Genomic DNA, 27,353 nt, shown 5'->3' on the forward strand with positions numbered 1-27,353 from the left:
ACACCTGGACTGCGGGTTTTGGGGGGAAGAGACAGAGCGAGGTGCCCTTGCCCCCATCACACTGGGTGAGTGGCATCGACATGCGCTCGCCCTCCATCTCCCGGCTACGGCAGTGTTGGCTGTCACTGTGCTCCTACTGAAAGGTCTTTTTCTCCTTTGTGCAGCTGTTAAAAAGCCAGCTCCAGCACCCCCGAAACCAGGAAACCCACCTCCTGGCCATTCCGGGGGCCAGAGTTCTCCAGGAACATCTCAGCTTCCACCTAGCCTGTCCCCCAAGCCGTCCACCCGAAGTCCTTCTCCTCCCCCCCAGCACACAGGCCAGGCTCCAGGCCAGCCCTCGGCCGCCGCCCAGCTCTCGGCGCCCAGGAGGTACTCCAGCAGCATGTCTCCGATCCAAGCTCCCAGTCACCCGCCGCCGCAGCCTCCGACGCAGGCCTCGCCGCTGGCGCACAGCAAGCCTGGTGGCCAGGGCCCTCCCAATCCCGTGGCGTTGCCCAGTGAGCATGGACTTGAGCAGCCGCCTCACACCCCGCCCCAGACACCAACGCCCCCCAGTACCCCGCCCCTGGCAAAACAGAATCCCAGCCTGCCGGCTTCTCAGACCCCGGCGGTGAGTCACCTTGAGACTGCACAGCCACACACTGGCACCCTACCGAGACCGAGGCCGGTGCCAAAGCCAAGGAACCGGCCCAGCATGCCCCCGCCCCCTCACCCTCCCGGCCCCCACCCAGCCGGCGAAGGCGGCCTCAGCAATGCAGCACCGACAGCTTCCAAAGTAGTCACGGGTAAGTAGGCGCCGGGTCCCGCGTCGCCCTCTGCGCTCCTGGGTGCTCGCTCTCACCTAGGCTTGGGCTTAGCAGGGTCAGCACACTGCCTTGGAGGCCAGATCTGGCCCACAGCTGGCCTTTGTCAGGAAAGTGTGATTGGCTCATGGCCAGGCCTTTTTTACACGCTGGCCGTGGCTGCTTTTGTGCCAAAACAGCCGAGTTGAGTAGCCGTGGCAGAGAGCAGGGGACCCGCAAAGCCTGAAATTCATACTGCGTGGCCCTGGAACTTTGCTGGCCCCTGCGTAGGTGTTTAGGACCCTCCTACATCTACCTTTTCCTAGGTACAGTGAATTTGAATCCAGGCGGAAGGTATAGGCATTGTGTAACACGAGCTTCAAATTCATTTCCTAGTGAGTTCCTTATTGAAATGTTTGTTTCCCTTCTAAGAGTCAAAGTATTCTAGTAAGTGACAAATGAAGGTATAACTTTAAAAAGTATGCTTTATGCCAGATTAGAAGCTGAGAACGGCGGTCTCAGGGCGAGATCCTACCAGAGGGGCTTGGCCAGGAAGAACCGCACTTGTCCCATCCCCAGGGAAACCTGCTCTGAGCGGTGGTGACTGTACAGATGGGTTTGGGTGGCTTCTGCTGATGGCGCGTTTTTTAAAGGCTGTTCAGAACGTGACTATTTTGTTTACTTGTAATTTTTTAATCATTTCCATCCCAGATGCTCTAATTTACTAATCACGTAAAGATGGATAGTGGTTTGTGTGTTTTTTTTTTAAGTATTTTAAAAAGTGTCAGCTAGAAGCTTCAAATCATTTCTTTCAACAATCTATATACTTATACTAAGTGAAGATACTTATAATCTTATACTAAGTGGAGACACTTTTGAGAGGAACCTGAGGTACACCCTGGGCTCTCTAACCATCCTGAGTGACTTCTCAGTGGAAAAAACACCATGGGGACACCCCAGTGGACATCCCCAAATGCTGAGGGGTAGCTGACTATTAAAAAAAATTTGATAACTTTCCACCCCCCCAGGAATAGAATGCATAATTTACATGTGTTATGAATGGTTAATAACTTTTTTTCCCTGATGATACCAGAGCATTTATTTTGAAAAGAACGAAGCCACATTGGTCTGTTTACTTGTTTCTTTCCCAATAGATGCCCTTCCTAGTGCCCTCACAGGTGGGGAAGGTTTCCAGGACTAAGGTCTGTAACTCCCCCCAAGCAGCTTGTACCATAGCTCCAAACGCTCCTGCTTAGCCGTGTTCCGCATCTGTGCTTGTGACCTTGTGCTCAGGAACAGCCAGGTGACCCCCGCACCGCGGCAGCCAGCGGGCCGTCCGTTCTGCAGCACGTACACGTTCCTGTGGTCCTTGTCAGAGACACTGGAGCTGCAGTGCTCCAGAGCCGAGAGGTAGATGTCAGTAATGGGGAGCCTGGTTTCCAGCGGCTCAGATGAGATGTTGAGAATGTCTTCTTCCTTTTTGGGAAGCCTCTCCCAACACTGCCCTCTGCTCAGCGCGATTTACCTGTCAGTGCTCGGGTGCTGTTGGCACAGAGAATTGTATCCCTCGTGTCTTGAGCTTTTAATTTTTAATTTTGGTCTCTGTAGTGCAAGTTAACTGCATGGAGCTTTTTAATTTGATGTTTGAAATTCTCAGGACAGAAAAAAATAAATCTCCAAAGATCCTTTACATTCCTTTGCATTCTAGCACACTTACATTTTTGCTTTCTTAAACCTTGTGAGCCTTTTAAAAGGGGCTGTGAGGCTCACCTCAGTCTGCCTTTAGACCCACATTTGGGCAGCAAATCTTTAACCGGCTGAGCTGAGCCCTAAGCCTTTCTATGGGCTACTTTGCCACAGCGTTCACAGCTTTGGTCTGAGTAAGGGTTTCTTTTGATCCCAGAAGGCGAAGACCAGAGTGCAGCCTTTTTTTTTTTTTTTCTTAATGTTTACTTATTTTTTTTTCTTAAACTTTTTAAAAAATACACTCTTTGGCTTCCTTTTATTTCTTGAGGATTACATGAAACGTGAAGCACACAGAATGCTTACTTATTGATTGCTTATTCGAAAAGCAGAGAGAAATAAAGAGATCAATCAAGATCTTTCTGCTGGCTCACTCCCCAAAAGCCTTAGCAGGCAGGACTAGGCCAGGCCAAAGCAAAGCCTGGAACTCAGACCAAGTCTGCTGCCTCCAGGATGTGTGTTAGCAGGAAGCTGGATCAGAAGCAGAGCAGGCAAAGCTCAATCCCAGGCACTCCGATGTGGGATGCAGGCCTCCCAGGCGGTAGCTTCCCCCGCCCCCAGAGTGCAGCTGCAGGCACAGGTGTGCGTCCACCTCCCTGACTCTCGAAGTTACCCCAGAAGTCATCCATGCTGAGTTCTTGTGACTCAAGGACCTTCCCGTCACCACAGTGACCTCTGTGTCACAGAATTAACCTCTATTGTCCGAGAATCCTCTGGACTGCTCCCGGAAGCCCCTAGAAGGCCAGCATTGAGGATTTATGATCTCTGGTTGTCGGTCTTGCTGCCGTCAACCACTCACGGATAAAACCGCTCAGTTTTTCAAGAGAGAGGACACAGCGCTTCCTTGGACAGGACAGTCCTTTATGACATCATGTGTTCAGTTGGAAAACTACAGACAGGCAGATTCCTAAGAACACTTGGCTCGTTTAAGGCATTGAATCATAAGGAACGGAATTAAGGCCTGTGAGTGAGGATAGCGCCTCGGGGGAGATCATTGCTGCCAGGAAGGCTTGGCAGCCAACTTCCTGCAGTGCAGCCCCAAAGCACGGAAGGGAGGGGTCCCGCCGTCCCGAGTCTCCTCTGCACTGCGACTCCAGAAGGCGATCAATGGGCTTCTAATTCCCAAGTCAAAGAGCTGGTATCTCGCTGTTTTTAAAGTAAGATTTTAGCAAAGAGTATTCTAATTCGAACATTTTATTAAATAATTTAGATGTATGACCTGCCATATTCAGTCAGAACTGAAATTGGAGTATTTAATGGTAAGGAAAAGGCACCTGATTGGCCAAAGCGTTTGTGCTACTGTGTGATCATATTTATGCATTAATGGCTGCTGACTAACCGATCACCCTAACCCTGCCTTGCTTGCATCCCTACTAACAGTGCATGCACTAAAGGAGGACTGGCTTTGTCCGTGCCTGCTGTCAGTCATTCTGGATGCTAAATGTTCACGGATGTGTAACAGGTGGTCACGGGGCTGGCCTGATCACCTCTTTAATTTCCATTCTTTTCTGTGTCGGGCAGGCTTCAGGGATAGTAGCAAGAGCACACACTCGAGTCAGATGTGTCTGAATTAGAGTTTGAGCCCTCTGGGTAAAGTTGGGCAGGCACAGGCTGATTGAACAGTAAACTGGTGACATCTGTCAGGTTTGTTGAAGGGATTCAATCAGATGGGATTTTAAAAAGCACTTGTTACAGTTCTTAATATGAATGGATCCAAGTGAATGGTAGCTGTTTATCATTTTTATCTGGAACAGTTTAATCAGAGCTACAGATTAGATTTGTGTGTCAACGTTTCTAAGCCTTATCCGCCCAGGCCCAGCCTTCTGGGACCCAGACACTGGGGTTGGGGGTGGGGCCCAGGCATCCATATTTAGATCTGATGTCCCACTGGCTTTTCTTTTTAAAATTTTATTTATTTAGGCAGCGGCTCACTGGGGCGCTGGCACACCAGGTTCTAGTCCCGGTCGGGGCGCCAGATTCTGTCCCAGTTGCCCCTCTTCCAGGCCAGCTCTCTGCCGTGGCCCGGGAAGGCTTGGGCCCTGCACCCCATGGGAGACCAGGAGAAGCACCTGGCTCCTGCCTTTGGATCAGCGTGGTGCACCGGCCGTGGCGGCCATTGGAGGGTGAACCAACAGCAAAGGAAGACCTTTCTCTCTCTCTCTCTCTCTCTCTCTCTCTCTCACTGTCCACTCTGCCTGTCCAAAAAAAAAAAAAAAGTATTTATTTGAGAGAGAGACAGATACTTCTTCCATCCACTGGTTCATTCTTCAACTGTCTATAACAGCCGTGGCTGAGCCAGGCCAAACCCAGGAGCCAGGAACTCAATCCAGCTCTCCCACGTGGGTGACAGGACCCAGGCACTTGTGCAGAGCTCTGAGGGTGTGCATTCGCAGTAAGCTGGCATCAGAAGCAGAGCTGGGACTGGAAGCTCGGTGCTCAGAGACCAGCTGTTTTTGGAATACAAATAATATGTAAAGTCCTAGGCAGAGAGGCTCAGTTTAAAAACAAACATAAAGCAGGTGCTTGCAGGTATCTTTGTAAAATCACCTTTTCCTCCTTGTGAAGCCATTATCTCCTCAGATAAAGGAGCTATTCAAAGTCCTCTGCGGGGTGCAGGGGATGTTATGTTACTTAAGACCCAGAGTCCAGCCGGTCTGGCTCAGCCCCTCCTCCGTCTGTCCACCTTGGGCGAGAGGAAGCAGAGCCCTCGCCGCCCGCCTTTCGCAGCTGCACAGTGGCACTGGGGCTGCCCTGGGATCGTTTCCCTGTGTGACTGTGTGGGAGCCCCTAGCAGTCTCTGGTGTCTCGAAGTGACCCCAGTGTGACCCATGGTGACAGAGGTTAGCCTCTCTCTGAACACTGGCTCTGCTTGCATTGCCCTCACTTTTACCACTTCCTGCATGTAAACTGACTCCTTATTTTCATTCACAAAATGACTGAGGGGCTGGGAGCAGAGACAGAGGCAGGGATTTTCTGCATGTCCCCACCCACCCACTTTTTTTTCCTGAATGTATAATTCCTGTGTGTTCATTGTAAATAGTTGGAGAAATTCAGCCAAGTGCCAATGTGGAAATTACCTGGGATGCGTGAGGAAAAGAGAAAGACAGCTAGTTTGCCCTTTGGAAACGGCAGGTGTTAGCTTGCGTCCAAATAGATGTTCACAAACAGAAATCTAATTACGGATGCCAGCAGGTCATTGGTGTTCCATGGTTTGTGACAAGCTTCTGGGGCTGAGAGAAGGCATTGGCTGGGGCCTCATGGCTAGGATAACATGGACGGGTTTTTATTGGGCTAGGATAACATGGACAGGTTTGAAGTGGCACTTTGTTCTGTCAGTATTGCCTGGGAGACACAGCTTTTCTCTGCTGGAAGATTGAGGTGGGGGGAGACTTGAAAGATGATTGCATTTGGTAACCCGTCTGTCCAGCTGTCCAGTGTCCAGCCACAGAGGTTACTGAGCCCCCACTATCTGCCAGCCACAAGTCTAGGCACTGGGAATAAGCTCTGAGCACCACAGAGCACGTGGGCTCTGCCCTCATTGACTTCCCCCGTGCTGAGGACAAATCCCGGACTCCTGGGCTCCGTGCGCACCGACTGCTGTGTACAGTGCGTGGTGCCATTCCCTGCAGTTCAGCTGCCCCTACGGCTTGCACCAGACCTGAATTACCTGCAGTGACATTCAGCCCGACACTCCTTGACACCCTGACACTCCCATAAATCTAGAAATTTCTCAGAGTGATGGTGCACAGGAAACCCTTGAGGGACAGGTGCACCCACCCTGGGTCTCTGGGAGAAAAGGGGCGTCCCAGGGAGAGTAAATAGATCTGCAGCTCAGGGCTGTGGGAACAGGAGCAGGAAGAGTTGGGGAAGACAGAGCAGTCCCAGCACAAGCAGGGGCAGGCATGGCATGGCGCGCACCTAGGGCAGCTAGGACGAAAAGCCGCTCCTCACCTGAGAGAGGCCCCGAGCAAACTCGTCTCCTGTCCAGCTAGCGCTAACCTGCAAAGTCAAACTACCACAGACCCAGACAGCTCCCTTTTCTCTTATGCCAGCCCTAAGATACCTCCCAGGGCTCTCCTAATTGGCTGGCGCGCCCACCTGCTGCAGAAACTGACCCTTCCGTCTTGATTAGAGCCTGAAGGCCGCGTGTGTGGTTCACTGCCGCACCATCGGCTCGTAGCGCAGTGCCTGGTGCACACTCACCCGATGCTTGTTTCTGAGTGAGTGAAACAGAAGCCCGCGGGCCGCCCTGGAAAAATGGCCATGATTGTCGAAGGTGGCTCGTGAGCATGAGAATGAGGCGCAGTGTCTAGGGGACTCCGTATTTGCTATCTACAAAAAATGAGCTTCAGCTAACATAATAAAACGTGAAAAGGAACTGGACATGTCAGAAGAGAAAGTCAATATTTGATAGCGATTTGATGGTCTACTTTGGTGACTGTTCCCCAGGGGACTCATGGCAGGGTCTGGAGACATTTTTGGTTATCACGCAGGGGCAGAGGGAGTCATGTGTCCCGAGTGTCTGGCGGGAAGAGGCCAGGGTGCCACTCAGCTTCCTACGGTGCACAGGACAGCGCCTCACCACAGCAATTAGCCCGCCCTCTCTAAGCTGTGGCCTTAGCGACAGGAGGGAACCCTGCAGCTCAGGAGAGAGCTCTTGCCAGCGCAGCCGCACAGTTCCTTGTAGCCCAGACGTCAGGAGGCTGCAGCCAGAGCGTTCCAGGCCTTGGTAGCAATGCGGGTTCCTCTCCCCCATCAGAGCAAGCAGATCCTTCGAAGCCGGCATCCATGAGGACTACTGGGCACACAGAAGGGAGTAGGGGAGGCAGGGCTGTGCCACCCAGCGGCCCTGTGGGATCCCAGAGGCTGGCAGCCTCTGCTCCTGGGCGCGGCCGAGGCCTGCAGCAGGGCGCCATGTGTGTGCGTGGGCATGGGCCGACCCTGACACCTGCTGTCTCCTCGGCCACACCTCTCATTCATGCCGTGTCTCCTCGTGTTTTTGTCCAGACGCCAATTCTAGGGTTTCAGAACCGCTTCGCAGCATCTTTCCTGAAGTGCACTCGGACTCAGCCAGCAAGGAGCTGCCGGGCCACATCCTGCTGGACATAGACAACGAGACGGAAAGCACGGCCCTGTGAAGACGCCGGCCCCGGCAGCAAACCAGACAGCGAACAGCTTTCAGTGACGGGGAAGAGCGGCCCCCACCGCAGACCTTGGCCCCAGGAGATCGTGGGGCCGACACTTAAAGCTGAATGACCTGTGTCTTGAAGAAATTGTTTTTCTTTACGTGATAAAGAAATAATGCCAAAAAAAAAAAAAATCAGAAACCGAGAGGTAGCTAGCTAGAGTGCCGAGACGTGTCTAGGAAGCTTGCTAAGGCAGGCGGCACCATCAGCCATGTGGAATGAATGAGAAGCAGTGCGTTAACTATCTATTTAATAAAGTGCATTAATTCTGCAAGGCGCCTACTTCCTGCTCCTCGCACTTTGATCCCGCTGTGCTAGCTAGGAAGGAGGTTCCCCCTCCAGACTTGCTGCAGAATCGTCTTGTATTCAGAATGGTCTGTGTCTGCCCCAGTCCCCTCCAGACCCTGAGCATTGATGGTGACTGCTGGATCTGTCACCCCAACAAACTGGATGCGACTTGTGCCTTGTTGAATCGCCAGAATGTAGAAAGAAATGTACTGTTCTCTCTCTTTTTTTTTTTTTAAACAATGTAATTGCTACTTGATAAGGACCGAACAATATTCAAGTTTCATGTTTAATTTGAATTAAATATATTCTGTGGTTTATATGAAAACTTGTTGTTCTTGGAGGCTCTCACTTGTATGATTGTGTACGCATGTGTGTGTTGTCACCTGTGGTGGCTGGGACACCTCGCGGGGGAGGCAGAACTCGGTGTAACTAGGACTTTAAAAGAGCAGAGAGCAAGGTCTGCCTGGCGACCTCCCACGCTGGCTGTCCTCAGCAAGCACCCCACGGGTAGGGCCGAGCCCTTGGTCTCCCCAGTCCCGGCACCTGTGTCTTGTCCCTGTAGGGGATTTCAGACTCAGCTCCCACAGGGCTGCTATACACGCCGGCAGCTCTTGCTGAGCATAGAACTCTTCCAGTGACTGATGCCTTCCTGCCTACTCCAGGCCACTCCCCCCCACCTCAGGATTAGAGTACAGTGAGAGGGAGTCGGAGCAAAGTGAGGCTGACCGCTCCTCCCCGTGACCCAGATAAAGTGGTTTCCTTTTGGGAACAGAGAGGGACTCGCACTACCCGAGTTGGCTGCCCTGGCCTTCCACGGGTGGACCAGTCTGTCGGCTGTGGCAGTGACCTGTCCCTGGCTTAGAAGTTACTGGACCTGCTTCCACTGTGAACTGACTTAATGGGCCCACCCTGAAAGGAGCACTGTCTGCATTTAGAATTGCTTGTTTATTTGAGAAGCAGGCAGAGAGACGTCCCATTTGCTGGTCCACTACCCAGATGCCCACAGTGGCCAAGACTGGGCTAAGACCAGAGCCAGGAGGTGGGAACTCATTCCAGGTCTCCCATGTAGGAGGCAGGAACCCAATTACTTGAGCCATTGCTGCTGCCTCCCAGGGTCTGCATTAGCAGGAAGCTGGGGTCAGAAACGAGCTGGGAACTGAACCCAAGTGCCCTGATGTGGGAGGCAGATGTCTTTTCTGCTAGGCTAAAATGCTGTCTCCTCCCTGCATTTATTATATGGAAAATATGCACCTAGGAGCTGGTGTTGTGGTACAGCAGGTAAACCAACCGCTAAGGATGCCAGCATCCCATATCTGAGTGCCTTCAAGTCCTAGCTGCTCTGCTTCTGATCCAGCTCCCTGCTAATGCACCTGGGAAAGCAGCAGAGGACAGCCTAAGTACTTGGACCCCTGCCACCCACATGGGAGACCTGGATAGAGTTCCTGGGCTCCTGGCTTTGGCATGGTCCAGACCTGGCTGTTGTGGCCATCTTGGGAGTTAGCCAGCAGGTAGCGGCTCTCTCTCTCTCTCTCTCTCTCTCTCAATCCCTCTGCCTTTCAAATCAACAAGTCAGTCTTTGTAAAGCATATGCCCCTGTACATCTGTTTCCCCATGTATCGTGAGTGCACGCTTGCTCGTACTTCCACTCCTCCTGTACCAGCGTGCTGTTATTTTCCTTGCCTGTCAGTTGCCGCTCACTGTTGAGTCCGTCTCCGAGGAGCTGGCTGTCCACAGTCAGCCCCTTGGGCATGCTTCCTTCCCCCTTGGCATCTGAGGATGAGGAAGGTCCCCTCCTGACATTCTCCCAGGAATACAGCATGTGTGTGATTGCTGAGTGTGACACCCAGCAAGCCAGACACTCATTGTCCTAAGAACAGCACTGAGTTTTTACTCTCCTATTGTGGGTGGCAGTCTCCCTACCCCAACAACTCCAATTGCCATAGCAATGAGACGTGTTTGCCCCTGGATATGTGCCAAAAGGGAAGCCAGACCAGAGCTGTTGTCCCTCATCTGGGAGGAGCTGGGCCAGGATGTGGGGCCTGGTGGCTCAGTGTGGGGCCTGCAGGGCTGTAACCGCACCTGTGCCGGTGAGGGGCCAGGCCCAGGAGTGGCACCTGGATCCTCATTTCTGTGACCTGTGGTTCCTCTTGCTGGGGGAGTTGTCACACTGCTTGTCACCTTCCCTGGCACCTCACAAGTCTGTCATCTACATTCTCATGCATAGCGGCCATCCTGGAGGGTGCTGGGCCCTAGGGAGAAGCTACTGCTGCCCATCTGCCCCTGCAAATGGTTTTCTTCTGTTCTCTGCACAATTTCTTAGGAAGTTCTAGGCCTGTACATGCTCACACTCCCCTGTCCGGCTGCCTCACCCCCACCTCCACACCAGGGGCGGGGACCTGTTCCTCTCACCACATACACCCCCACCTTTTTTTTTTTTTAATGATTTGTTTATTTATTTGAAGGGGAGCGTGACAGAGATCTTGCATCCACTGGCTCACTACTCCAATGAGCGCAACAGCTGGGGCTGGTCCAGGCTGAAGGCAGGAGCCTGGAGCTCCATCCTGGTCTTCCAGGAGAGTGGCAGGGGCCCAACTACTTGGGCCATCATCCATACCTTCCCAGGGAGCTGGATCAGAAGCGGAGCAGCTGGGACTCGAACCCGTGCTCTGATGGAAGATGCTGGCGTCCCAGGTGGGAGCTTAGCTCACTGGACCACACAGCCAGCCTCCTGCTGAGCTCAGCATTCGTCTGATTTCCTGGCAGGATCTGGTCTTGATCTATACTTGGGAGGCCAGAGAGGGTCGTAGTGGGCCCATGGTTGCCCTGACTGTGTTCGGTTCTAACCCTGCGGTCACTCATGTAGCGTTTGGATGCCATTGGAGTGACTCAGTTGGTTCCCTAGGGGCTATGGAATGTCCCATGGTCATGGGTATCTGGGGAGGGGGTGGGGTTTGGGGAACAGGAGCCAGAGGGCTTTTGTGTTCTGAGCGTTGTCCACCTGTTCATCTGCCAGGCACTCCAGTGGAGCAGCCGTTGAAGCAGTTATTAATAAGAAAGTGTGACCCGTGCTTCAGAGTCACCGAGGGGTGGGGGTAATCAGGGAGGGCTTTCTGGGGGAAGTGATGTCTGAGCAGAGACAAGCAGAATAGGAGGCCGACAGAGAAGGAAGGTGGGATGGTGAAGGCAGAGGGGAGACCGTGGGCACCGACCTGTTGGTCTGATCCCGAGCCACACATGTTGGGTCCTCTTTACACCATCCATGGTGCGAGGCCCAGGTGAGAAAGAGCGAGGCTTTGGTCAGACCTCAGACTGCCAAGGCAGAGTGAGCGGAGCTGCCTGGTCGTCGGGGGTCTTGCATTCCTGTGCAGGAACGTGGACTCCATCCTGAGGCCTGGAGAAAGTCACTGGAAGATTCTGGAAGATTCTGAGAGATCTGTTGGGTCAGAGTCACTCCTGCCCCTGGCTGCGGCGTGGGGAAGGCTGGGCATGGGAGGGCCAAGCAGGAGCCTGCGGGCAGCTATCGGGGGCAGAGACTGCAGAGGCCCGGGCTGGGACAGCTCTCCCTGAAACCCCAGCAGGTGCAGAGGTCTTGTGTGAGGGGCACAGCTCAGGGTGGGGGTGGGGGCCAGGTCACTGGTGAGAACACCCCGGCCTCCCTCTCTCCTCCCTGGCCCATGGAGAGGGCAGCATGGCCTCCCCCGGGAGATCAGAAGCCGGTTATGGGGACCCCCATAGGACCACCAGTTCCCCACACGGGCCCCTACCTGGGAGGGTAGAGGGTATGCAGCCCACCCGTGTTGCTTGAATTACTATAGAAAAGCCGGGGCTGGGTCCGGCACTGTGGCATAGTGGGCAAAGCTGCCTGCAACACCAACATCCCAATGGGTGCCGGTTCGAGTCCTGGCTGCTCCACTTCCCATCCAGCTCCCTGCTAATGGCCTGGGAAAGCAGTAGAAAGATGGCTTGGGCCCCTGCACCTCCATGGGAGACTTGGAGGAGGCTCCTGGCTACAGGGCAGCCCAGCCCCTGTTGCAGTCATCTGGGGAATGAACCAGCCTAGGGGAGATACCTCTGTTTCTGTTCCTGTCTCTATCTACTTCTGCCTTTCAAATCTTAAAAAACAAAAAACAAAAAACAACAAAAAAAGGAAGCAGCAGCCGCACAGTCCAAGCCCAAACTTGCGAAGGGCACACAATTCTCGGATTTCCTGACAGCGTCTGACTTCCAGGCACTGACTTGGGTGTATTTCTAAGAAATCATACCCAGGAGTGAGAATCACGAGGAAGCCTTTGGGAACCGGGCGATCCTTTAGCAAGGCTGGCAGGGAGAGGAGGCGGGTCCCACTCTGCACCACCCAGGTGAACTGGGTACTGGGTACTGGCCAAAGGCTGCCCCACCAGGCCAGGTGCCATCCAGCTGGGGCACCTACGGGCTCTTTGCGTCTGGCCATGGATCTTGCACGATGGATAGGAAGGGTGAGGAGCTCGCTTTTGAGAACATGAAGGTGTTTTTTTTTTTTTTTTTTTAAACTTTGCAGCCTCTAACCCTCCTTTCCCCTTCCAGTGTTGCAAACACCTTTGAAGCCTCACAGTAAACAAACAAAAGCTTTATTATTATTATCTTTTTCTTTCATTATAAAACAACAGGGCACGGGAAAGGAGTGGCGGGCTGAGCGCAGGCGCTAGGCGAAGTAGCCCCAGAGGAAGAAGGCGCAGCAGATGCACAGCAGGCAGTTGACGTCCAGGAGGGTCTTCACGACGGGGTTTTCTTCTATGGAAGCCAAGACGGGCTCCGCTGGCCTCGGGGCCTGCTCCGTGCTCTTGCCCTCCATCCCACAGAGCCACAGCAGGGCTCGCACCACTCTGGACTGCTTCGGGGTCACGTCACCTGCAAAGAACCCAGCAAAGGAAGGTGGCAGCCATGCGCCGTGTCTCCCAGGAGAGGTGCACACTTCCTGCACCTCTTCTGGAAGGGTCGGGCTCAGATCTGGTCCTGCAGGGGCAGTGCCCCGTGGCTGGCGAAAGCTCCGAGAACAGGTGACTGTTCAGGGCAGCGGTTACGACACTGCGTGGGAGGCCCACGTCACGTAGCAGGGTGCCTGGGTTCAAGTCCTGGCTCCACTCCTCTGATTCCAGCTTCCTGCCAGTGTGCATCCTGGGAAGGAGCAGGTAACTGGGTCCTTGCCACCCACATGGGAGACCCACTTTGAGCTCCCGACTCGTGGCTTCCTCCTGGCCCAGCCCTGGGTCTGTGGCAGGCATTTGAGGAGTGAACAAGCAGATGGGAGATCTCTCTCTGTCTCTCTGCCTTTCAAATAAAAATTTAGATGAAAAACCTGAAAAAAGTTGCATCCATACTGACCGTGTACAAACTTTCCCTCCTTGCTGTCATTCCCTGAACAATACAATATAACCACTGCTTACCCAGCATTTACACAGGATTGGGTGTTATGAATGATGTAGAGTTGAAATTAAGCATAGAGAAGGATATGCATATGCAAATACTAGGCCACTATTTTTTTTTTATTAATTTGACAGGTAGAGTTATAGACAGTGAGGGAAAGAGACAAAGAGAAAGGTCTTCCTTCCATTGGTTCACTCCCCAAATGGCTGCAACGGCTGGCGCTGTGCCAATCCGAAGCCAGGCACCTGGTCTGCCATGCGAGTGCAGGGGCCCCAGCACGTGGGCCATCCTCCACTGCCTTCCTGGTCCACAGCAGAGAGCTGGCCTGGAAGAGGAGCAGCCGGGACTAGAACCCAGCACCCATAGGCCACTATTTTGTATAAGGACTTGAGCAGCTGCAGATTTGGGGGTTATGCAGATCCTGAAACCAACATCTGCAATATGAAGAGGGAAGGCTGACTTCACTACTGCCTTAATTTTGAAGGACCCTTTAATTCTGGAAGATTGCTTTTTTTTTTCTCAAGAATTTCTACCATCTTCAAGAGCAGAAATTAAGACTCAGACTAGGGGCCGGCACTGTGGTGTAGTAGGTTAAGAATCCACCTGCAGTGCTGGCATCTCATATGGGCGCCGGTTCAAGTCCCAGCTGCTCCACTTCCAATCCCACTCCCTGCTGATGGCCTGGGAAAGCAGCGGAAGATGACCCAAGTGCTTGGGCCCCTGCACCCGCATGGGAGACCCGGAAGAAGCTCCTGGCTCCTGGCTTCATATTGATTGGCTCAGTTCTGGCTGTTGTAGCCTTTTGGGGAGTGAACCAGTGGATGGAAGATCTCTCTCTCATCTATCTCTTTCTCTCTCTCTTTCTGTAACTCTTTCAAATAACTATCTGCAAAATGTGTGGCATACATAGCAGGTTAAACCATCTCTTGTGCTGCTGGCGTCTCATATGGGCATTGGTTTGCATCCCGGCTGCTCCACTTCATGCAACTCCCTGCTAACGTGCCTGGGAAAGCAGCAGAAGATGGCACAAGTGCTTGGGCTCGTGCTACCTGCGTGGCAGACCTGGACGAAGTCCTTGCCTCCTGCCTTCAACCTGGTCCAGCCCTGGGCCACTGAGGCCATTTGGGGAGTGAACCAGCAGATCACTGTCTTTCCCTCTCTTTAACTCTGCCTTTCAAATAAATAATAAATCTCTAAAAAAAAAAATTTAAAAAGCAACGGCCATGATAATGGACAGCCTCAGGACCATGGAGACAACCAGGAGCGGTGAGGACCTTGGCTAAGTGAAGCAGCAGCTTCCTGCACATGGGCCCAGAGTTGCCAGATCTTCCTGTTTTTCAAGAGCAGATGGAAATCTGGAATGTTGAGTGGTTTTTAAATGCTGGCCCCTGTCTGATGACAGTAGTAGGGGGCTACACCAGAACACGTCAGCACGCCCCTAATGTAAAGAATGTGCCTTCCAGCCCTCTGTGTGGGTTGGTGTGAGGTTCGGATACACCCAGCTCTAGGAGTGCTACGGAGGCTGCCGAAGAGCTCCCTCTGGTGGCCGGAGAGCAGGGATGGGGCGGGGCGGATGCTGCAGTCCCGGGGCCGCCCCTTTTCCTGTGCCCCACAACCACCCGCCGCTCCTCACCGCTCCTGCTGTCACCGGGGACAGCGAGTACTCACTGCTGTGGGCTTTGGACGCGCCTTCCTGAATCGTCTCCAGCTGGATGCTGGCGCTGTTGGCTTCCGCGGTCCCGTTGTGAGACAGGGCAGGCGGCAGGGGCGTGGCTGCTGGCACCTGTGCCTTCTGGACCACCGGGTCGCGGCGAGTGAACCAGGTCAGGTGGCTGATCTGAGGAGCAGAGAGGCCAAGTGTGAGGTCGGTCCTTTCCCCACGTCCCCTGCCCAAGCCCGAGCACAGCCTTCAAATCCAGTCTGCGGCCCCCACCCTCCTGCTCTACAGAACACAAGGACATCCCAATCCTCGCTCTCCTGTTGGAACCCAACCCTCTGTCCCCGAGCCCTGGGGCACGATGGGACCCAGACTGCAGTCATCTTAGCTCTTCCGGGTCTCTGGCCCTGGGACTGAATCAGTGAAAATCATCAGAATAAAAACGGAGTCGCTTGTGTCAACCCTAAACCTAAATCAATGAAGCCGGAAAGTTAGGCAGGAAGGGTCCCACGTACCTTTGCCTCATAGTAACTTTGTTTTTGACTTATTTATTTGAAAGTCAAGGTGGGGGGGGGGGTTGATTTCATCTGCTGGTTCACTTCCCAAATGGCCATAACAGTTAGAACTGGGCCAGGCTGAAGCCAGGAGCCAGGAGCTTCTTCCAGGTCTCCTGTGTGGGTGCAGGAACCCAAGTATGGGCCACCTGCTGCTGCTCTCCTGGGCACATAAGCAGGGAGCTGGATTGAAGTGGAACTGCTAGGACATGAACTGATGTCAATGGGATGTGTGCATCGCAGGTGGCAGTTTTACCTGCTATGCCACAGTCCCAGCCCACAGTAGTAACTTTCAATGGGAAAGAAAAAAAAAAAAAACCACACAACTCTATGGGGCTGGCGCTGTGGCTCAGAGGGTTAAAGCCCTGGCCTGAAGCTCCGTCATTCCAGATGGGCGCCAGTTCTAGTCCTGGCTGTTGCACTTCTGATCCAGCTCTCTGCTATGGCCTGGGAAAGCAGTAGAAGATGGCCCAAGTCCTTGTGCCCCTGCACCTGCATGGGAGACCAGGAAGAAGCTCCTGGCTCCTGGCTTTGGATCGGCGCAGCCCCAGCCATTGCAGCCATCTGGGGAGTGAACCAGTGGATGAAAGACTCTCTCTCTATCTCTGTCTCTCTCTGTAACTCTTTCAAATAAATAAAATAAATATTTAATAAAAAAAACACTCTAGGGGCCAGCACTGTGGTGCCGGTTAAGCAGGAACCTGTGACACCGGCATCCCATATGAGTGCTGTTCAAATCCCAGCTGCTCCACTTCTGATCTAGTTCTTGCTAATGCACCTAAGAAAGCAGTGGAAGATGGCCTAAGTACCTGGGGCCCTGCACCCATGTGGGAGACCTGAATGAAGCTCCTGGCTCCTGCCTGGCCCAATCCTGCCCATCGTGGCCATTTGGGGAGTGGCCCAGTGGATGCAGGATCTGTGTGTGTGTGTGTGTGTGTGTGTGTGTGTAACTCTGCCTTTCAAATAAAAAGCAACTCTGCCAGAACCACAACCTCACCCAAAGGTAGAAGTCCTTCTACCAGGACATCCACCGCAAGTGATGTTCACCTTGGGCCCGACACCACCTTTGTCATCAATCCATCTAACATAACCCCCCTCATTGTTGCCTTTCAAAGCTCCCTCAACCAGGGCCAGTGTTGTAGCACAGTAGGTTAAGCCTCCGCCTGTGACGCCAACAACACACATGGGTGCTGGTTCATGCCCCGGCTGCTCCTCTTCCAATCCAGCTCCCCGCTAATGCGCCTGGGAAAGCAGTGGAAGATGGCTCAAGTGCTTGGGCCCCTGCACCTGCGTGGGAGACCCAGAAGCTCCCAAGCTCCTGGCTTTGAATCAGGCCAGCTCCGGTGATTGTGGCCATGTGGGGAGCGAACCAGAGGAAGAAAGACCTCTCTCTCTCTCTCTCTATATATATATATATAACTCTGCCTCTCCAATAAATCCTTTAAACGTGGCCACACGCAGGGCCTGAAACTCCAAGTAGAAGTGAGAGATGAATTCTGATGACCTCTGAATCCTGAACAGACCATCCCTGAAGCCCAGCTCTTGGAACCTTCAGTCCTCGTAAGGGGCCTCAACAGACACAGGCATCCACAAAGATGTACCATCTCCTTGGAGGGTGGCTCTGTGAGCAGGCTCATGACCGTCACGGTGAGCACAGTGACCGAAGACAGGATCATGGAGAAGTAGAGGTAGTGGACGTTTTTCACCACAGAGGGGCGCTCGTCGGGCTGGTGGCAGGCAGGCTCCACGTAAATGAAGTCCAGGATCAGCCTGATGAAGCCCAGGAGCAGGCCCAAGACCAGGCCCCAGAAGGCCCCCTGCAAACCAGAGCGAGACCGTTAGAGACGTGGAGGGGCCGGGCCTCCGGGAAGGCTCAGGAAGCCGCATCAGGAGCTCGTCCGTCTTGGGATGGTCCGTGCCTGGAGCTAAGTCTCTACGTCTCTCTCCCTTGGCATCTGGGGAGAAGGGTTCCAGGACCCCATTTAACGGCCAGACTACATCAGGATATTGCTAAGACCTCTCATGGCCTTTTCTCAAAGGCCCAGTGACCACCCCTGTGGCTGATGCCCCAGAGCTCCCTCCCCCTCCCTCCCTCTCCCACCCCCTCTCCTCCCAGCTTCATGGGCAGCACTAATGCTTGCATGGCAGGACAGGGGTTGGGGGGGGGTCATCCCAGAGCTACCTTTTCATTGGCCCGTTTCCAGAAACACCCCAAGACGAAGACCATGGCCACAGGCGGCTGCAGGTAGGAGCTGATGGCTTGGATATAGACAAACAGTTGGCCTCCCTGGCTGGCCTGGACCACAGGGATCCAGAGCACGGAGACCAACACCAGCAGCAGCACAAATACCCTGTGCAGAGGGAGAGAGGCCCTGGATTAGCGCCCTCTTCCCTGAAGGTTTACTTCCAGGTCAGCATTGTGGTGCAGCGGGTTAAACCACTGCCCGCCTGTGACACTGGCATCCTGTATCCAAGCACTGGCTCAAGACCCTGCTGCTCTGCTTCCAATCCAGCTCCCTGCTGATGCACCTGGGAGGGAAGCAGAAGATGGCCCAAGCGCTTGGGCCCTTGCCACCCACATGGGAGACCCGGATGGAGTTTCTGGCTCCTGGCTTTGGCCTGGCCCAGCTTCAGCTGTTGGGGTCATCTGGGGAGTGAACCAGCAGATGGAAGATCTCTCTCTCTCTCTCTCTCTGTTTCCCTTTCTCTGTCACTCCACCTTTCAAATAAACTTAAAAAATAAGTCTTTAAAAAAGAAGATGTACTTCCCTTTGCTTTTTGGTGGGTAGTTTTATTGAGGTAGAATTTACATACTTAAAATCCAGCCATGGCAAGTGCACAATCCAGTGACGGTTGCCTGTGCCATTAGCATCATCAAGATTTAGAGCATCCTTCACACCAAAGACCTCCCTGTTCCTGCGCCCACCCTAACCAAGCACTGAGCTGCTTCCCCTGCTTCCCGGCTGCCGCATCCCGCTGCCCTTTCTGGACATCGCCACCAGGTGGTGTCATGTGGGATGGCACCGGTTCTGCACCTGGCTTTTTCACTACCTGCAGTGGGCTCTGAGGTTCATGCATGCTGTCACGTGGCCATAGCTCATTCCTTTTCATGGCTGTAAAGTATTCCACTGTCATGGTCATGCCATTACAGGTCATTGTTTCTTCTTTTCCAACAGGTGGACATTTGAATTGTTTCTACTTTCTGTCTATTGCAAATAGTGTTTCCAGGAACGTGAATAATCGTATGTTTGTGTGGGCACCTGAGGGTACTTCAGTGGGAATGAAGAGAGGTGCAAGCAACTGTTGACATCCACGCATGGGCTTTTTCATAAAATGTGTTGTCCACGAACTCTTGAAGGCTCCTTATATATTTTCATTTCCAAGAATGCAATTTCTGAGTCGCCACTGTGTTAATATTTTTTAAAGAAATTGCCAAAATGTTTTCATGCTTATTTTTATTTATTTGAAAGGCACAACAGAAGAAAGAGAGAGAGACAGAGACAGAGAGAGAGACAGAGAGGATGAGTGATTCTATCCACTGGTTCACTCCCCAAATGCCTGCAACAGCTGGGGCTAAGCCATGCTGAAGCCAAGAGCCTGGAACTCCATCCAGGTCTCCCCCATGGGTGGCAGGGGCCCAATCACTGGAGGCATCATCTACTGCACATGCATCAGCAGGAGGATGGTGGGAAGAGGAGTAACTGGGACTTGAACCGGGTACTCTGATACAGGAGCATCCAAAGTGGTTTAACCCCCTGCACCATAGCACCAGTCCCCACTGAACTGTTTCTGAATGTTCAAACCATTTTATATCTCCACCTGCAACACACAAGGGCCCAAAAAGTTCACTGGAAAATGGAATCAAAGATAAATTTATTTTGAAGTAAAAATTTTTGAAATCTGTGCATAGAGGAGTCTTTAGGAAGCTCATGGAGTAGAACTGGCAGAGAGAAGTTGCAGGCTCCAAACAGAAAACAGATAAAGAAATAGGAATGCTAGTGGCTTGGTTTGATCAATTGATGCTGTACACACATGCTGAGATATTGCTCTACATCCCATAAAAATGTGCAAGCATTACATGTTAATCAAAAAATTTTAATGTTTATAAAAATTATGGAAAATGCAGATTGTGAGAAACTCTGCAAGAATTTCCATTTTTTTGGCACCAAAATAAACATGCTTTTTTAAATAAAGATTTTATTTCTTTATTTGAGAGGCAGAGTTACAGACAGAGAGAAAGGTCTTCCACCCGCTGGTTCACTCCCCAGATGGCTACAATGGTTGTGGCTGAGCTGACACAAAGCCAGGAGTCAGCAGCTTCTTCCGGGTCTCCCACATGGGTGCAGGGGCCTGAGGATTTGGCCCATCTTCCACTTCTTTCCCAGGCCATAGCAGAGAGCTGGCTTGGAAGAGGAGCAGCCGGGACAGGAACTGGCGCCCATATGGGATGCTGGCACTGCAGAGGCTTAGCCCACTATGCCACAGCGCCAGCCCAAAATAAACATCCTTAACTTAAAACTTCCATGAATTCGTTCAAGTGCCTTCGTGTGGGAGTTCCAGTCCCTCCACCTCCTTGTCCGTCTTTCTGGTTAGAGTCGCTCTGCTGGGTGTGTAGTAAGTTCTCACTGCGGTTGTAGTTCGCATTTGCTCACTGATTGTGAGCACCTCTCATCGCCCGTTGCCACCCCTCTCTCCTCCTTGCTGAAACGTCCGCTGGAAACTGCTGCTGTTGGTCTCAGTCATGTTCTAGGAGTTCTTCATTGATTCCAGAGTACAAGTTCCTTATCAGACACCTGGCCTGCAAATATTTCCTCACCAACTGCGCTTTATCTTTTCACTCTCTTCATGGTATCTTTCTGAGTAGGAATGTTTTACATTTCCGTGAAGTCCAGTGTATTTTTTTTTATGGATTGTGCTTTCAGTGTCATATCTAAGAGCTCTTTTCCTTTTTTTTTTTTTTTTTTTTAAGGTTTACTTATTTGAAAGGCAGAGTTACAGAGAGAGGGAGAGGCACAGATCTTTCATCTGCTGGTTCACTCCCCAAATGGCCACCACAGCTGGGGCTGGGCCAGGCCAAAGCCAGGAGCCAGGAACTCCATCCTGGTCTCCCACGTGAGTGGCAGGGGCCCAAGCACTTGGACCATTTTCTGCTACTTTCCCAGCCGTCTTAGCAGGGAGCTGAGACAGAAGTGGGGCATCCAGGACTTGAACTGATGCCCATATGGGATGTTGTCACTTTGGCGGGGGGTGGGGGAGAGGAGAGAGGCTTAACCTACTGAGCCACAGCACCTGCTCCAAGATCTTTTCCTAACTCAAGGCTGAGACAGTCCTCTGAGTGGAGCCCCCAGGGGGTCATTTGTATGTATTTAACATAAAATTTACATATCACTCATTCCAGCCCTCTCTACTTCCCCCAGTTGATTGGAGGACTTTGAAGAAGCCTGGGTATGGAGCCCTCTCCTCAACCCAGAGCACCCTTCCCCACTTCTCCCTGGCTGAATGATTCACTCATCCATGCAGCCCCCAGTGCCACTCATCTTTGTTCACAGCGGAGGCTGACCCGGCCTCGGTGAGCCAGTGGCTGCACTTTGCGTCCGGGTGGGCTCAGCCCTCCTTGCCTGGGTGTCTGGATGGCCCAGCCCCGCCCTGCCCGGCCCCACTCCGCAAGGCCTGACCTGCCCACAATCATGAGCTCCTTCTCGGATGCCCGAGGCCGGACGTGGTTCCAGAGGTCCATGGTGAAGATGGTGCTGGCACTGTTAAAGATGGAGGTGAGGGAGGACATGAGCGCAGCCACCATCACAGCCATCATGAGCCCACGGAGTCCTGGGGGCAGAAGGGAGGTCTATGGGCCGGGGGCTCGCCTGCCAACAGCTGCTGCCTTCACTCAGGACTCTGGCGGCCCAGGTCTAAAGCCAGCCGGCCCCAGTGTGGGCTCGCCTGCGAGGGGCAGGACCTCAGGAGGATGCTCAGGACATACTCCTTGGATAGCCAGGCCCCAGGCCCCTGAGCCCCGAGCCTACTCCTGGCCACAGCCCTCCCACCCTGCCCCTACCTCCAATCAGAGCCCGGGGGCCCCAGGGGACTCCACTTAGGGGTGAGGGGACATTACCTGTGGGCAGGAGTTCCAGCACCAGCTTGGGATAGGCAATGTCGGAACAGCCGGAGGGGTTGTTGCAGACCCTCTGGCAGGTTTCTGGGTCTGCACAAGCCACTTGATCTGCAGGGGGAAACACGGGCCCGGGCTGAGCAGACTTGGAGCCCCAGGTCCGGCCGACACTTGCGGACGCGTGGGCCAGCACCAGCTCAGTAGAGTGAAAAGGAGCCTAGGCTTTGTAAGCTGTGACCGACCTTGTCACTTAACTGCTCTGAACTTGAGGTGTGTATCTGTAAGCCTGGGGTAATGGCATAACTCGCAGTGTGTGAAAGCGCTCCGCACTGTGTGAACACAGGTCAGCCATGGCAGCTGTAACCCAGGTGATGTTAGACACCTGCCAGCCCCTCTCGCCACAGCCGGCCCCACCTCCCTGACCTCCACAACAGGGGACGAAAGCAAGGCACGTCTGCGCCGTCGTCACTCCTTGCTAGACACACTGCAGGTGTTTTAAAAATCCCTCTTGTCCCTATTTCTTTCTTGGTGCGCATTTTGGGCCGAGCAGCCATTCCTCGTAGACTCCACGGCTCCACCAGGCAGCCTCTGAATTTCCCTCTCCTCCCCCTCCTGCATTTCTGCATCAGCATCTATCTATCAGCCTCACGGTATCCCAGCTCCAGCAGCTGTGGATTTGGCCAGCCACATGCCATATACAAGTGCTTGGCTTCGAGTCCTGGCTCCACTTCTGATTCCAGCTTCCTGCTAATGCACACCCTGGGAGGCAGAGCGATGGCTCAAGTGGTTGGTCCCCGCCACAGAATTCCCAGTTCCCATGCATTGGCTGGAGAATGAAGCAGCGCATGGGAGGGCGCTCTTTCCCTATTTGTTTTCACTCTCTAACTCAAATAAAATATTAGTTTTTTTTTTTAATTGCTCTTGTACTAGACTTTTTTTCTTGCCATTACTTGCTAAACAATACATTGTAACAACTATTTACATAGTATTTGCATGGTATTAGGTATTATAAGTCAACTAGAGATGATTTAAAGTCTGGAGGAGTGTGGCTGGCATTGTGGTGTGGTGGTAAAGCCACTGCCTTCAACTCTGGCATCCCGCATGGGTGCCAGTTCATGCCCCAGCTGTTCTGCTTCCGATCCTGCTCCCTGCTAATGTGCCTAGGAAAGCAGCAGAGGATGGCCTGAGTGTTTGGGCCCCTGCTACTCATGTGGGAGACATGGATGAAGCTCCTGGCTCCTGGCTTCAGCCTGGTTCAGTCCTGGCTGTTGTAAGGGAAGTGAGTCAGCAGACAGAAGATCTCTCTCTCTCTCCCTCTCTCTCTTTCTCTCTCTCTCTCTTTCTCTCTCCTCTCTGTAACTCTGACTTTCAAATAAATAAATAAATCTTTAGAAAACAAAAGAACAAAAAGACAAAGTCCGTGGGAGGATGTGCATAGGCCGTGGGGGTCCTGGAGCCAATCTCCTGCACACACCAGGCACGGCTGTCAGTCCAGGCAGCCTCCCTGGTGTCTCTGCGTGTTCACCTCTATCTGGTCTGAATGCATCCCAGGCACATAGCAAAGGTCTCCTGATGCAGAGATGGGAGAAAACCAAAACCAAAAAAACCCCGACTACGATTGTGTGCCACAGGGTCTGTGCTCAGCCCCTTCAGTGGGGAGAGGCTGGCTGGGCCCTGACTATGATCTTTTTCACACTTCTGAGGAAGGTCTCAGAGAGAGGAGGGGACCTGCTGCCCGTCGCCCAGGACGACTGGGTCAGAGCCGGGCTTCACCCGAGCTCTCGGCTCCCTGTCCAGTCTTTCCAAGGCCAGGAGAGTCAGTGCTATCCCAGCATCCTCTAGGACTTCCACAACTCTCCAAGCTGTCTCCCTGATTTGGCACCTGGGCCTGAAGGGTCCCTTTCATCTCCGCCCACTTCTCATATTTTATTTATTTATTTTATTTTTGACAGGCAGAGTGGACAGTGAGAGAGAGAGAGACACAGAGAGAAAGGTCTTCCTTTTGCCGTTGGTTCACCCTCCAATGGCTGCCGCGGCCGGCGTACTGCGGTGATCCGAAGCCAGGAGCCAGGTGCTTCCTCCTGGTCTCCCATAGGGTGCAGGGCCCAAGCACTTGGGCCATCCTCCACTGCACTCCCGGGCCACAGCAGAGAGCTGGCCTGGAAGAGGGGCAACCGGGACAGAATCCGGCGCCCCGACCGGGACTAGAACCCGGTGTGCCGGCGCCACAAGGCGGAGGATTAGCCTATTGAGCCACGGCGCCGGCCTCACTTCTCATATTTGAGCTCCCACGGAGGACCCAGGCCAGCTGCTCCCACGAGAGCTTCAGCCCTTGTAACAGGTGGATGAGGGAGAACTCCCAGGCCTTTCCACAGAGCAACCCAAAGACACTGGCCCTTCCTCCTCGCCCACAAGTCCGGTGCCGCCTTCAGCTTGTCTCCTCTGGCCAACGCGACTACCCTGAACCCTGTGCAGGGCTGCGCAAGGAGCCTGTCCCTGCTCGGGCTGCTCCGCCCCTGCTCCGGCCGCTGTGACAACCAAGGCTGGGCTCTGCAGTTCTCTACCAGCCTCAAAGGCAGGAGTCCGACAGCACCCTCGGGTGCACTGTACATTTAGTCCCCATATTGTTAGTTGTGTTGGGAATGTTAATTTAATCAATGTAAGCATATCAAGCGCAACACAACCTTAAAATCTAATATTGTTATATATTTATTTTCTTTATTGGCAGAGCAGAAGAACTAAGAAATGGAAGTGACCCGAAACCTTTTCTTCCACTGAGAGGAGCACCCAAGGGCTAACAGCTCCTTATGAAACTCTTCCCCGGGGGCCGACACTGTGGTGTAGTGGGTTAAGCCTCTGCCTGCTGTGCTGGCATCTCATATGGGCACCGGTACGAGTCCCAGCCGCTCCATTTCCCATCTAGCTCCCTGCTAATGCACCTGGGAAAGCAGCAGAAGATGGCCCAAGTCCTTAGGCCCCTGCACCCATGTGGGAGACCTGAGAGAAGCTCCTGGCTCCTGGCTTCGGATCGGCCCAGTTCTCCCTCTCTCTGTGACTCTGCCTCTCAATAAATAAATCTTACAAAAAGCAGACAAACACCTCTTCCCCCACGATGATTTCTTCTCATGACTGAGACCTTACCCTCCAGTACTACCAAATGGGAGAGAAATTAGGTGTGGAGGCCATAATTAATGATACAAAGAGCAATTTCTATGGAATAAAAGTAGATACCCCCAAAACCGTGATTCAGTTTTTTAAAAAAGATTAATTTTATTTGAAACCCAACATCACTGAGAGCGAGGGAAAGACAGAGAGACGGAAAGAGAGAATCTTTCATCTGCTGATTCGCGCCACAGCTGCAATGGCCCAGGGCTGAGACAGGCCAGGAACTCCACTGGGGTCTCCCACGGGGCTGCAGGGGTGCAGGGGCCCAGGGACTTGCGCCATCTTCCCGCTGCTTTCCCAGGCACATTAGCAGGGAGGTGGATCGGAGGTGGAGCAGCCAGGACTTGAATCAGCGCCCACATGGGATGCCAGTGTCTCAGACAGCAGCCTAACCCTTTGTTCCACAACACTGGCCGCAAATGTCTCAGTTTTAGACAAAATTAAGACATCAAACTTCAATGATGCAATCAAACTTCAGAAGTTCTTGGAGAAATGGAATAAAAAGGTAAGTCTATTTTAGTGTAAAAACTTTTTAAAATCCATGCACAGTATTTTTTTCCAAAATATGCATTTTCTATGAACCTTTTGAAGATCCTTTATATATGATGGTGTACATACTCCTTGTATTGAGAAGAAACAATTTATTGAAAAAAAAATGCCTTCAAGAAGGTCAAAGTTCTTGATTTTTATGACTCTTGTGAATAAACTTAGGAGAATATTTGAAAATATTTACCTTCTCATTGCAGGAGCACTGTGAGGGTCAAAGGTCTCATTTAAGTTCAGTCTATATGAGCTGTGGCTCATCTAAAAGTTGCCTCTTGGGGCCAGTGTCATAGTGCAGCAGGTTAAAGCCACTGCCTGCAGCGCCAACATCCCATATGAGTGCTGGTTGGAGTCCTGGCTGCTCCACTTCTGACCCAGCTCGCTGCTAATGCACCTGGGAAAGCAATGGAAGATGGTCCAAGTCCCTGGGCCTCTGCCACCCACTTGAGAGGCCCCAGTGGAGTTCCTGGCTCCTGGCTTTGGCCTGGCTGTTGTGGCCAATTGGAGAGTGAACCAGGGATGGAAGATCTCTTTCTCTCACTGTCTCTCCCCCTTTCTCTCTCTGTAACTCTTTTTTTAAATTAATTAATTAATTAATTAATTTGAGAGGTAGTTACAGACAGAGATAGGGAGAGACAGAGAAAGGTCTTCCATCCACTGGTTCACTCCCCACATGGCCACAATGGCCAGAGCTGGGCTGGTCTGAAGCCAGGAGCCAGGAGCTTCCTCTGGGTCTCCCACATGGATGCAGGGGCACAAGCATGTGGGCCATCTTCCATTGCTTTCCCAGGCCATTAGCAGGGAGCTGGGTCAGAAGTGGAACAGCTGAGATTCAAACCAGTGCCCACATGGGATGCTGGCGCCGCAGGTGGAGGCTTAGCCTACCATGTCACAGCGCCGGCCCCTGCAACTCTGTCATTCAAATAAAAAAAAAAAAAAATCTTTAAAGAAAAGTAAAAGCTGCTCTCTCAGAGGCAGAGGCCAAAAGGAGGAGGAGGAATCCCCCTGAGACATGTGATTGCTAACTGGGCAGCTCCGGTTTCACTCCCCGGAAAGGTACCCTGTAGCCCTGAGCTTCAGGGCACACGTGGGTCTGCTAAGCTGGCTTATTGCAGGACACATTTCGCCCAATTACTCTAAAGAATGTGCTCTTTATAGGCAAATTAGCTGGTTCAGTCAAGTTATAACAAAACCAACACCCTTGTGATCATTAACCGCAGCACAGTAACATCTGCTCAGCTGCCGCGGATTAATCAATCAACCATTTCTGATATGGAGTGGGTTCTCTTGTTTACAAGTTCCAGGGCTGGCGCTCTGGCGCAGCCGGTTAAAGCCCTGGCCTGAAGCGCCAGCATCCCATATGGGCGCCAGTGCTAATCTCGGCTGCTCCTCTTCCTATCCAGTTCTCTGCTATGGCCTGGGAAAGCAGTAGAAGATGGCCCAAGTCCTTGGGCCCCTGCACCCACGTGGGAGACCCAGAAGAAGCTCCTGGCTCCTGGCTTCGGATTGGTGCAGCTCCAGCCGTTGTGGCCATCTGGGGAGTGACCCAGTGGATGGAAGACCTCTGTCTCTACCTCTCTCTGTAACTCTTTCAAATAAATAAAACAAATCTTAAAAAACAAAAACAAAAACTTCAGACCTGGGTCTGCACCGTGTCACAGTGACTTAAACCACTGCTTGTGACACTGGCATCCTGTATCTGAGCAACAATTTGAGTCCTGGCTGCTCTGCTTCTGATCCAGCTCTCACCAATGCACCTAGGAAGGTGCAGATGATGATATAAGTACTTGCGCCCCTCCCACCATCCACGTGGGAGACCCGGCCATCTCCGTGTATAGATGCTACAGTAAGCACGGTGCGCATACCTCCTTTAATTTTCACGACCACCACTTAGTCTGGAAGATATTATTATTATTATCCTTA

General features: G+C 52.7%; 2 protein-coding genes across 19 annotated transcripts in view; one reads left to right on the top strand and one right to left on the bottom strand.

Moving 5' to 3' along the window:
* The window catches only part of LOC100357058 (rho GTPase-activating protein 17), a 93,087-nt gene extending 84,763 nt beyond the window's left edge, over positions 1–8,324 (top strand). For 2 of the 11 annotated variants that reach the window (XR_516932.5, XR_516933.5), the window contains 4 exons: positions 165–785; positions 1,937–1,984; positions 3,736–3,784; positions 7,533–8,324. Coding sequence is in view for 6 of the 11 variants with exons in the window: in XM_008257895.5 (XP_008256117.1) it covers positions 165–785; positions 7,533–7,663 (752 nt within the window). In the remaining 5 variants the exon portion in view is untranslated. Of the gene's footprint in view, positions 1–164; positions 786–1,936; positions 2,193–3,735; positions 3,785–7,532 lie in introns of all 11 variants that reach the window. The other 9 variants (XR_011384647.2, XR_011384648.2, XM_008257896.5 and 6 more) reach the window with 5 other exon arrangements.
* A 4,260-nt stretch (positions 8,325–12,584) lies between these two features.
* Positions 12,585–27,353, bottom strand: part of SLC5A11 (solute carrier family 5 member 11) — a 49,720-nt gene continuing 34,951 nt past the window's right edge. For 6 of the 8 annotated variants that reach the window (XM_051847382.3, XM_051847380.3, XM_051847381.3 and 3 more), the window contains 6 exons: positions 21,726–21,833; positions 21,289–21,439; positions 17,796–17,964; positions 17,215–17,430; positions 15,071–15,239; positions 12,590–12,886 (listed from right to left, as the gene is read on the bottom strand). In XM_051847382.3, coding sequence (XP_051703342.2) covers positions 12,681–12,886; positions 15,071–15,239; positions 17,215–17,430; positions 17,796–17,964; positions 21,289–21,439; positions 21,726–21,833 — 1,019 coding nt within the window. In that variant the 3' untranslated portion in view covers positions 12,590–12,680. 8 annotated transcript variants of the gene reach the window in all.

The sequence above is a fragment of the Oryctolagus cuniculus genome, chromosome 19 (genome assembly GCF_051225735.1).
Source record: "Oryctolagus cuniculus isolate XC-2025 breed Fujian yellow rabbit chromosome 19, ASM5122573v1, whole genome shotgun sequence".
NCBI classification, from domain to species: domain Eukaryota; kingdom Metazoa; phylum Chordata; class Mammalia; order Lagomorpha; family Leporidae; genus Oryctolagus; species Oryctolagus cuniculus.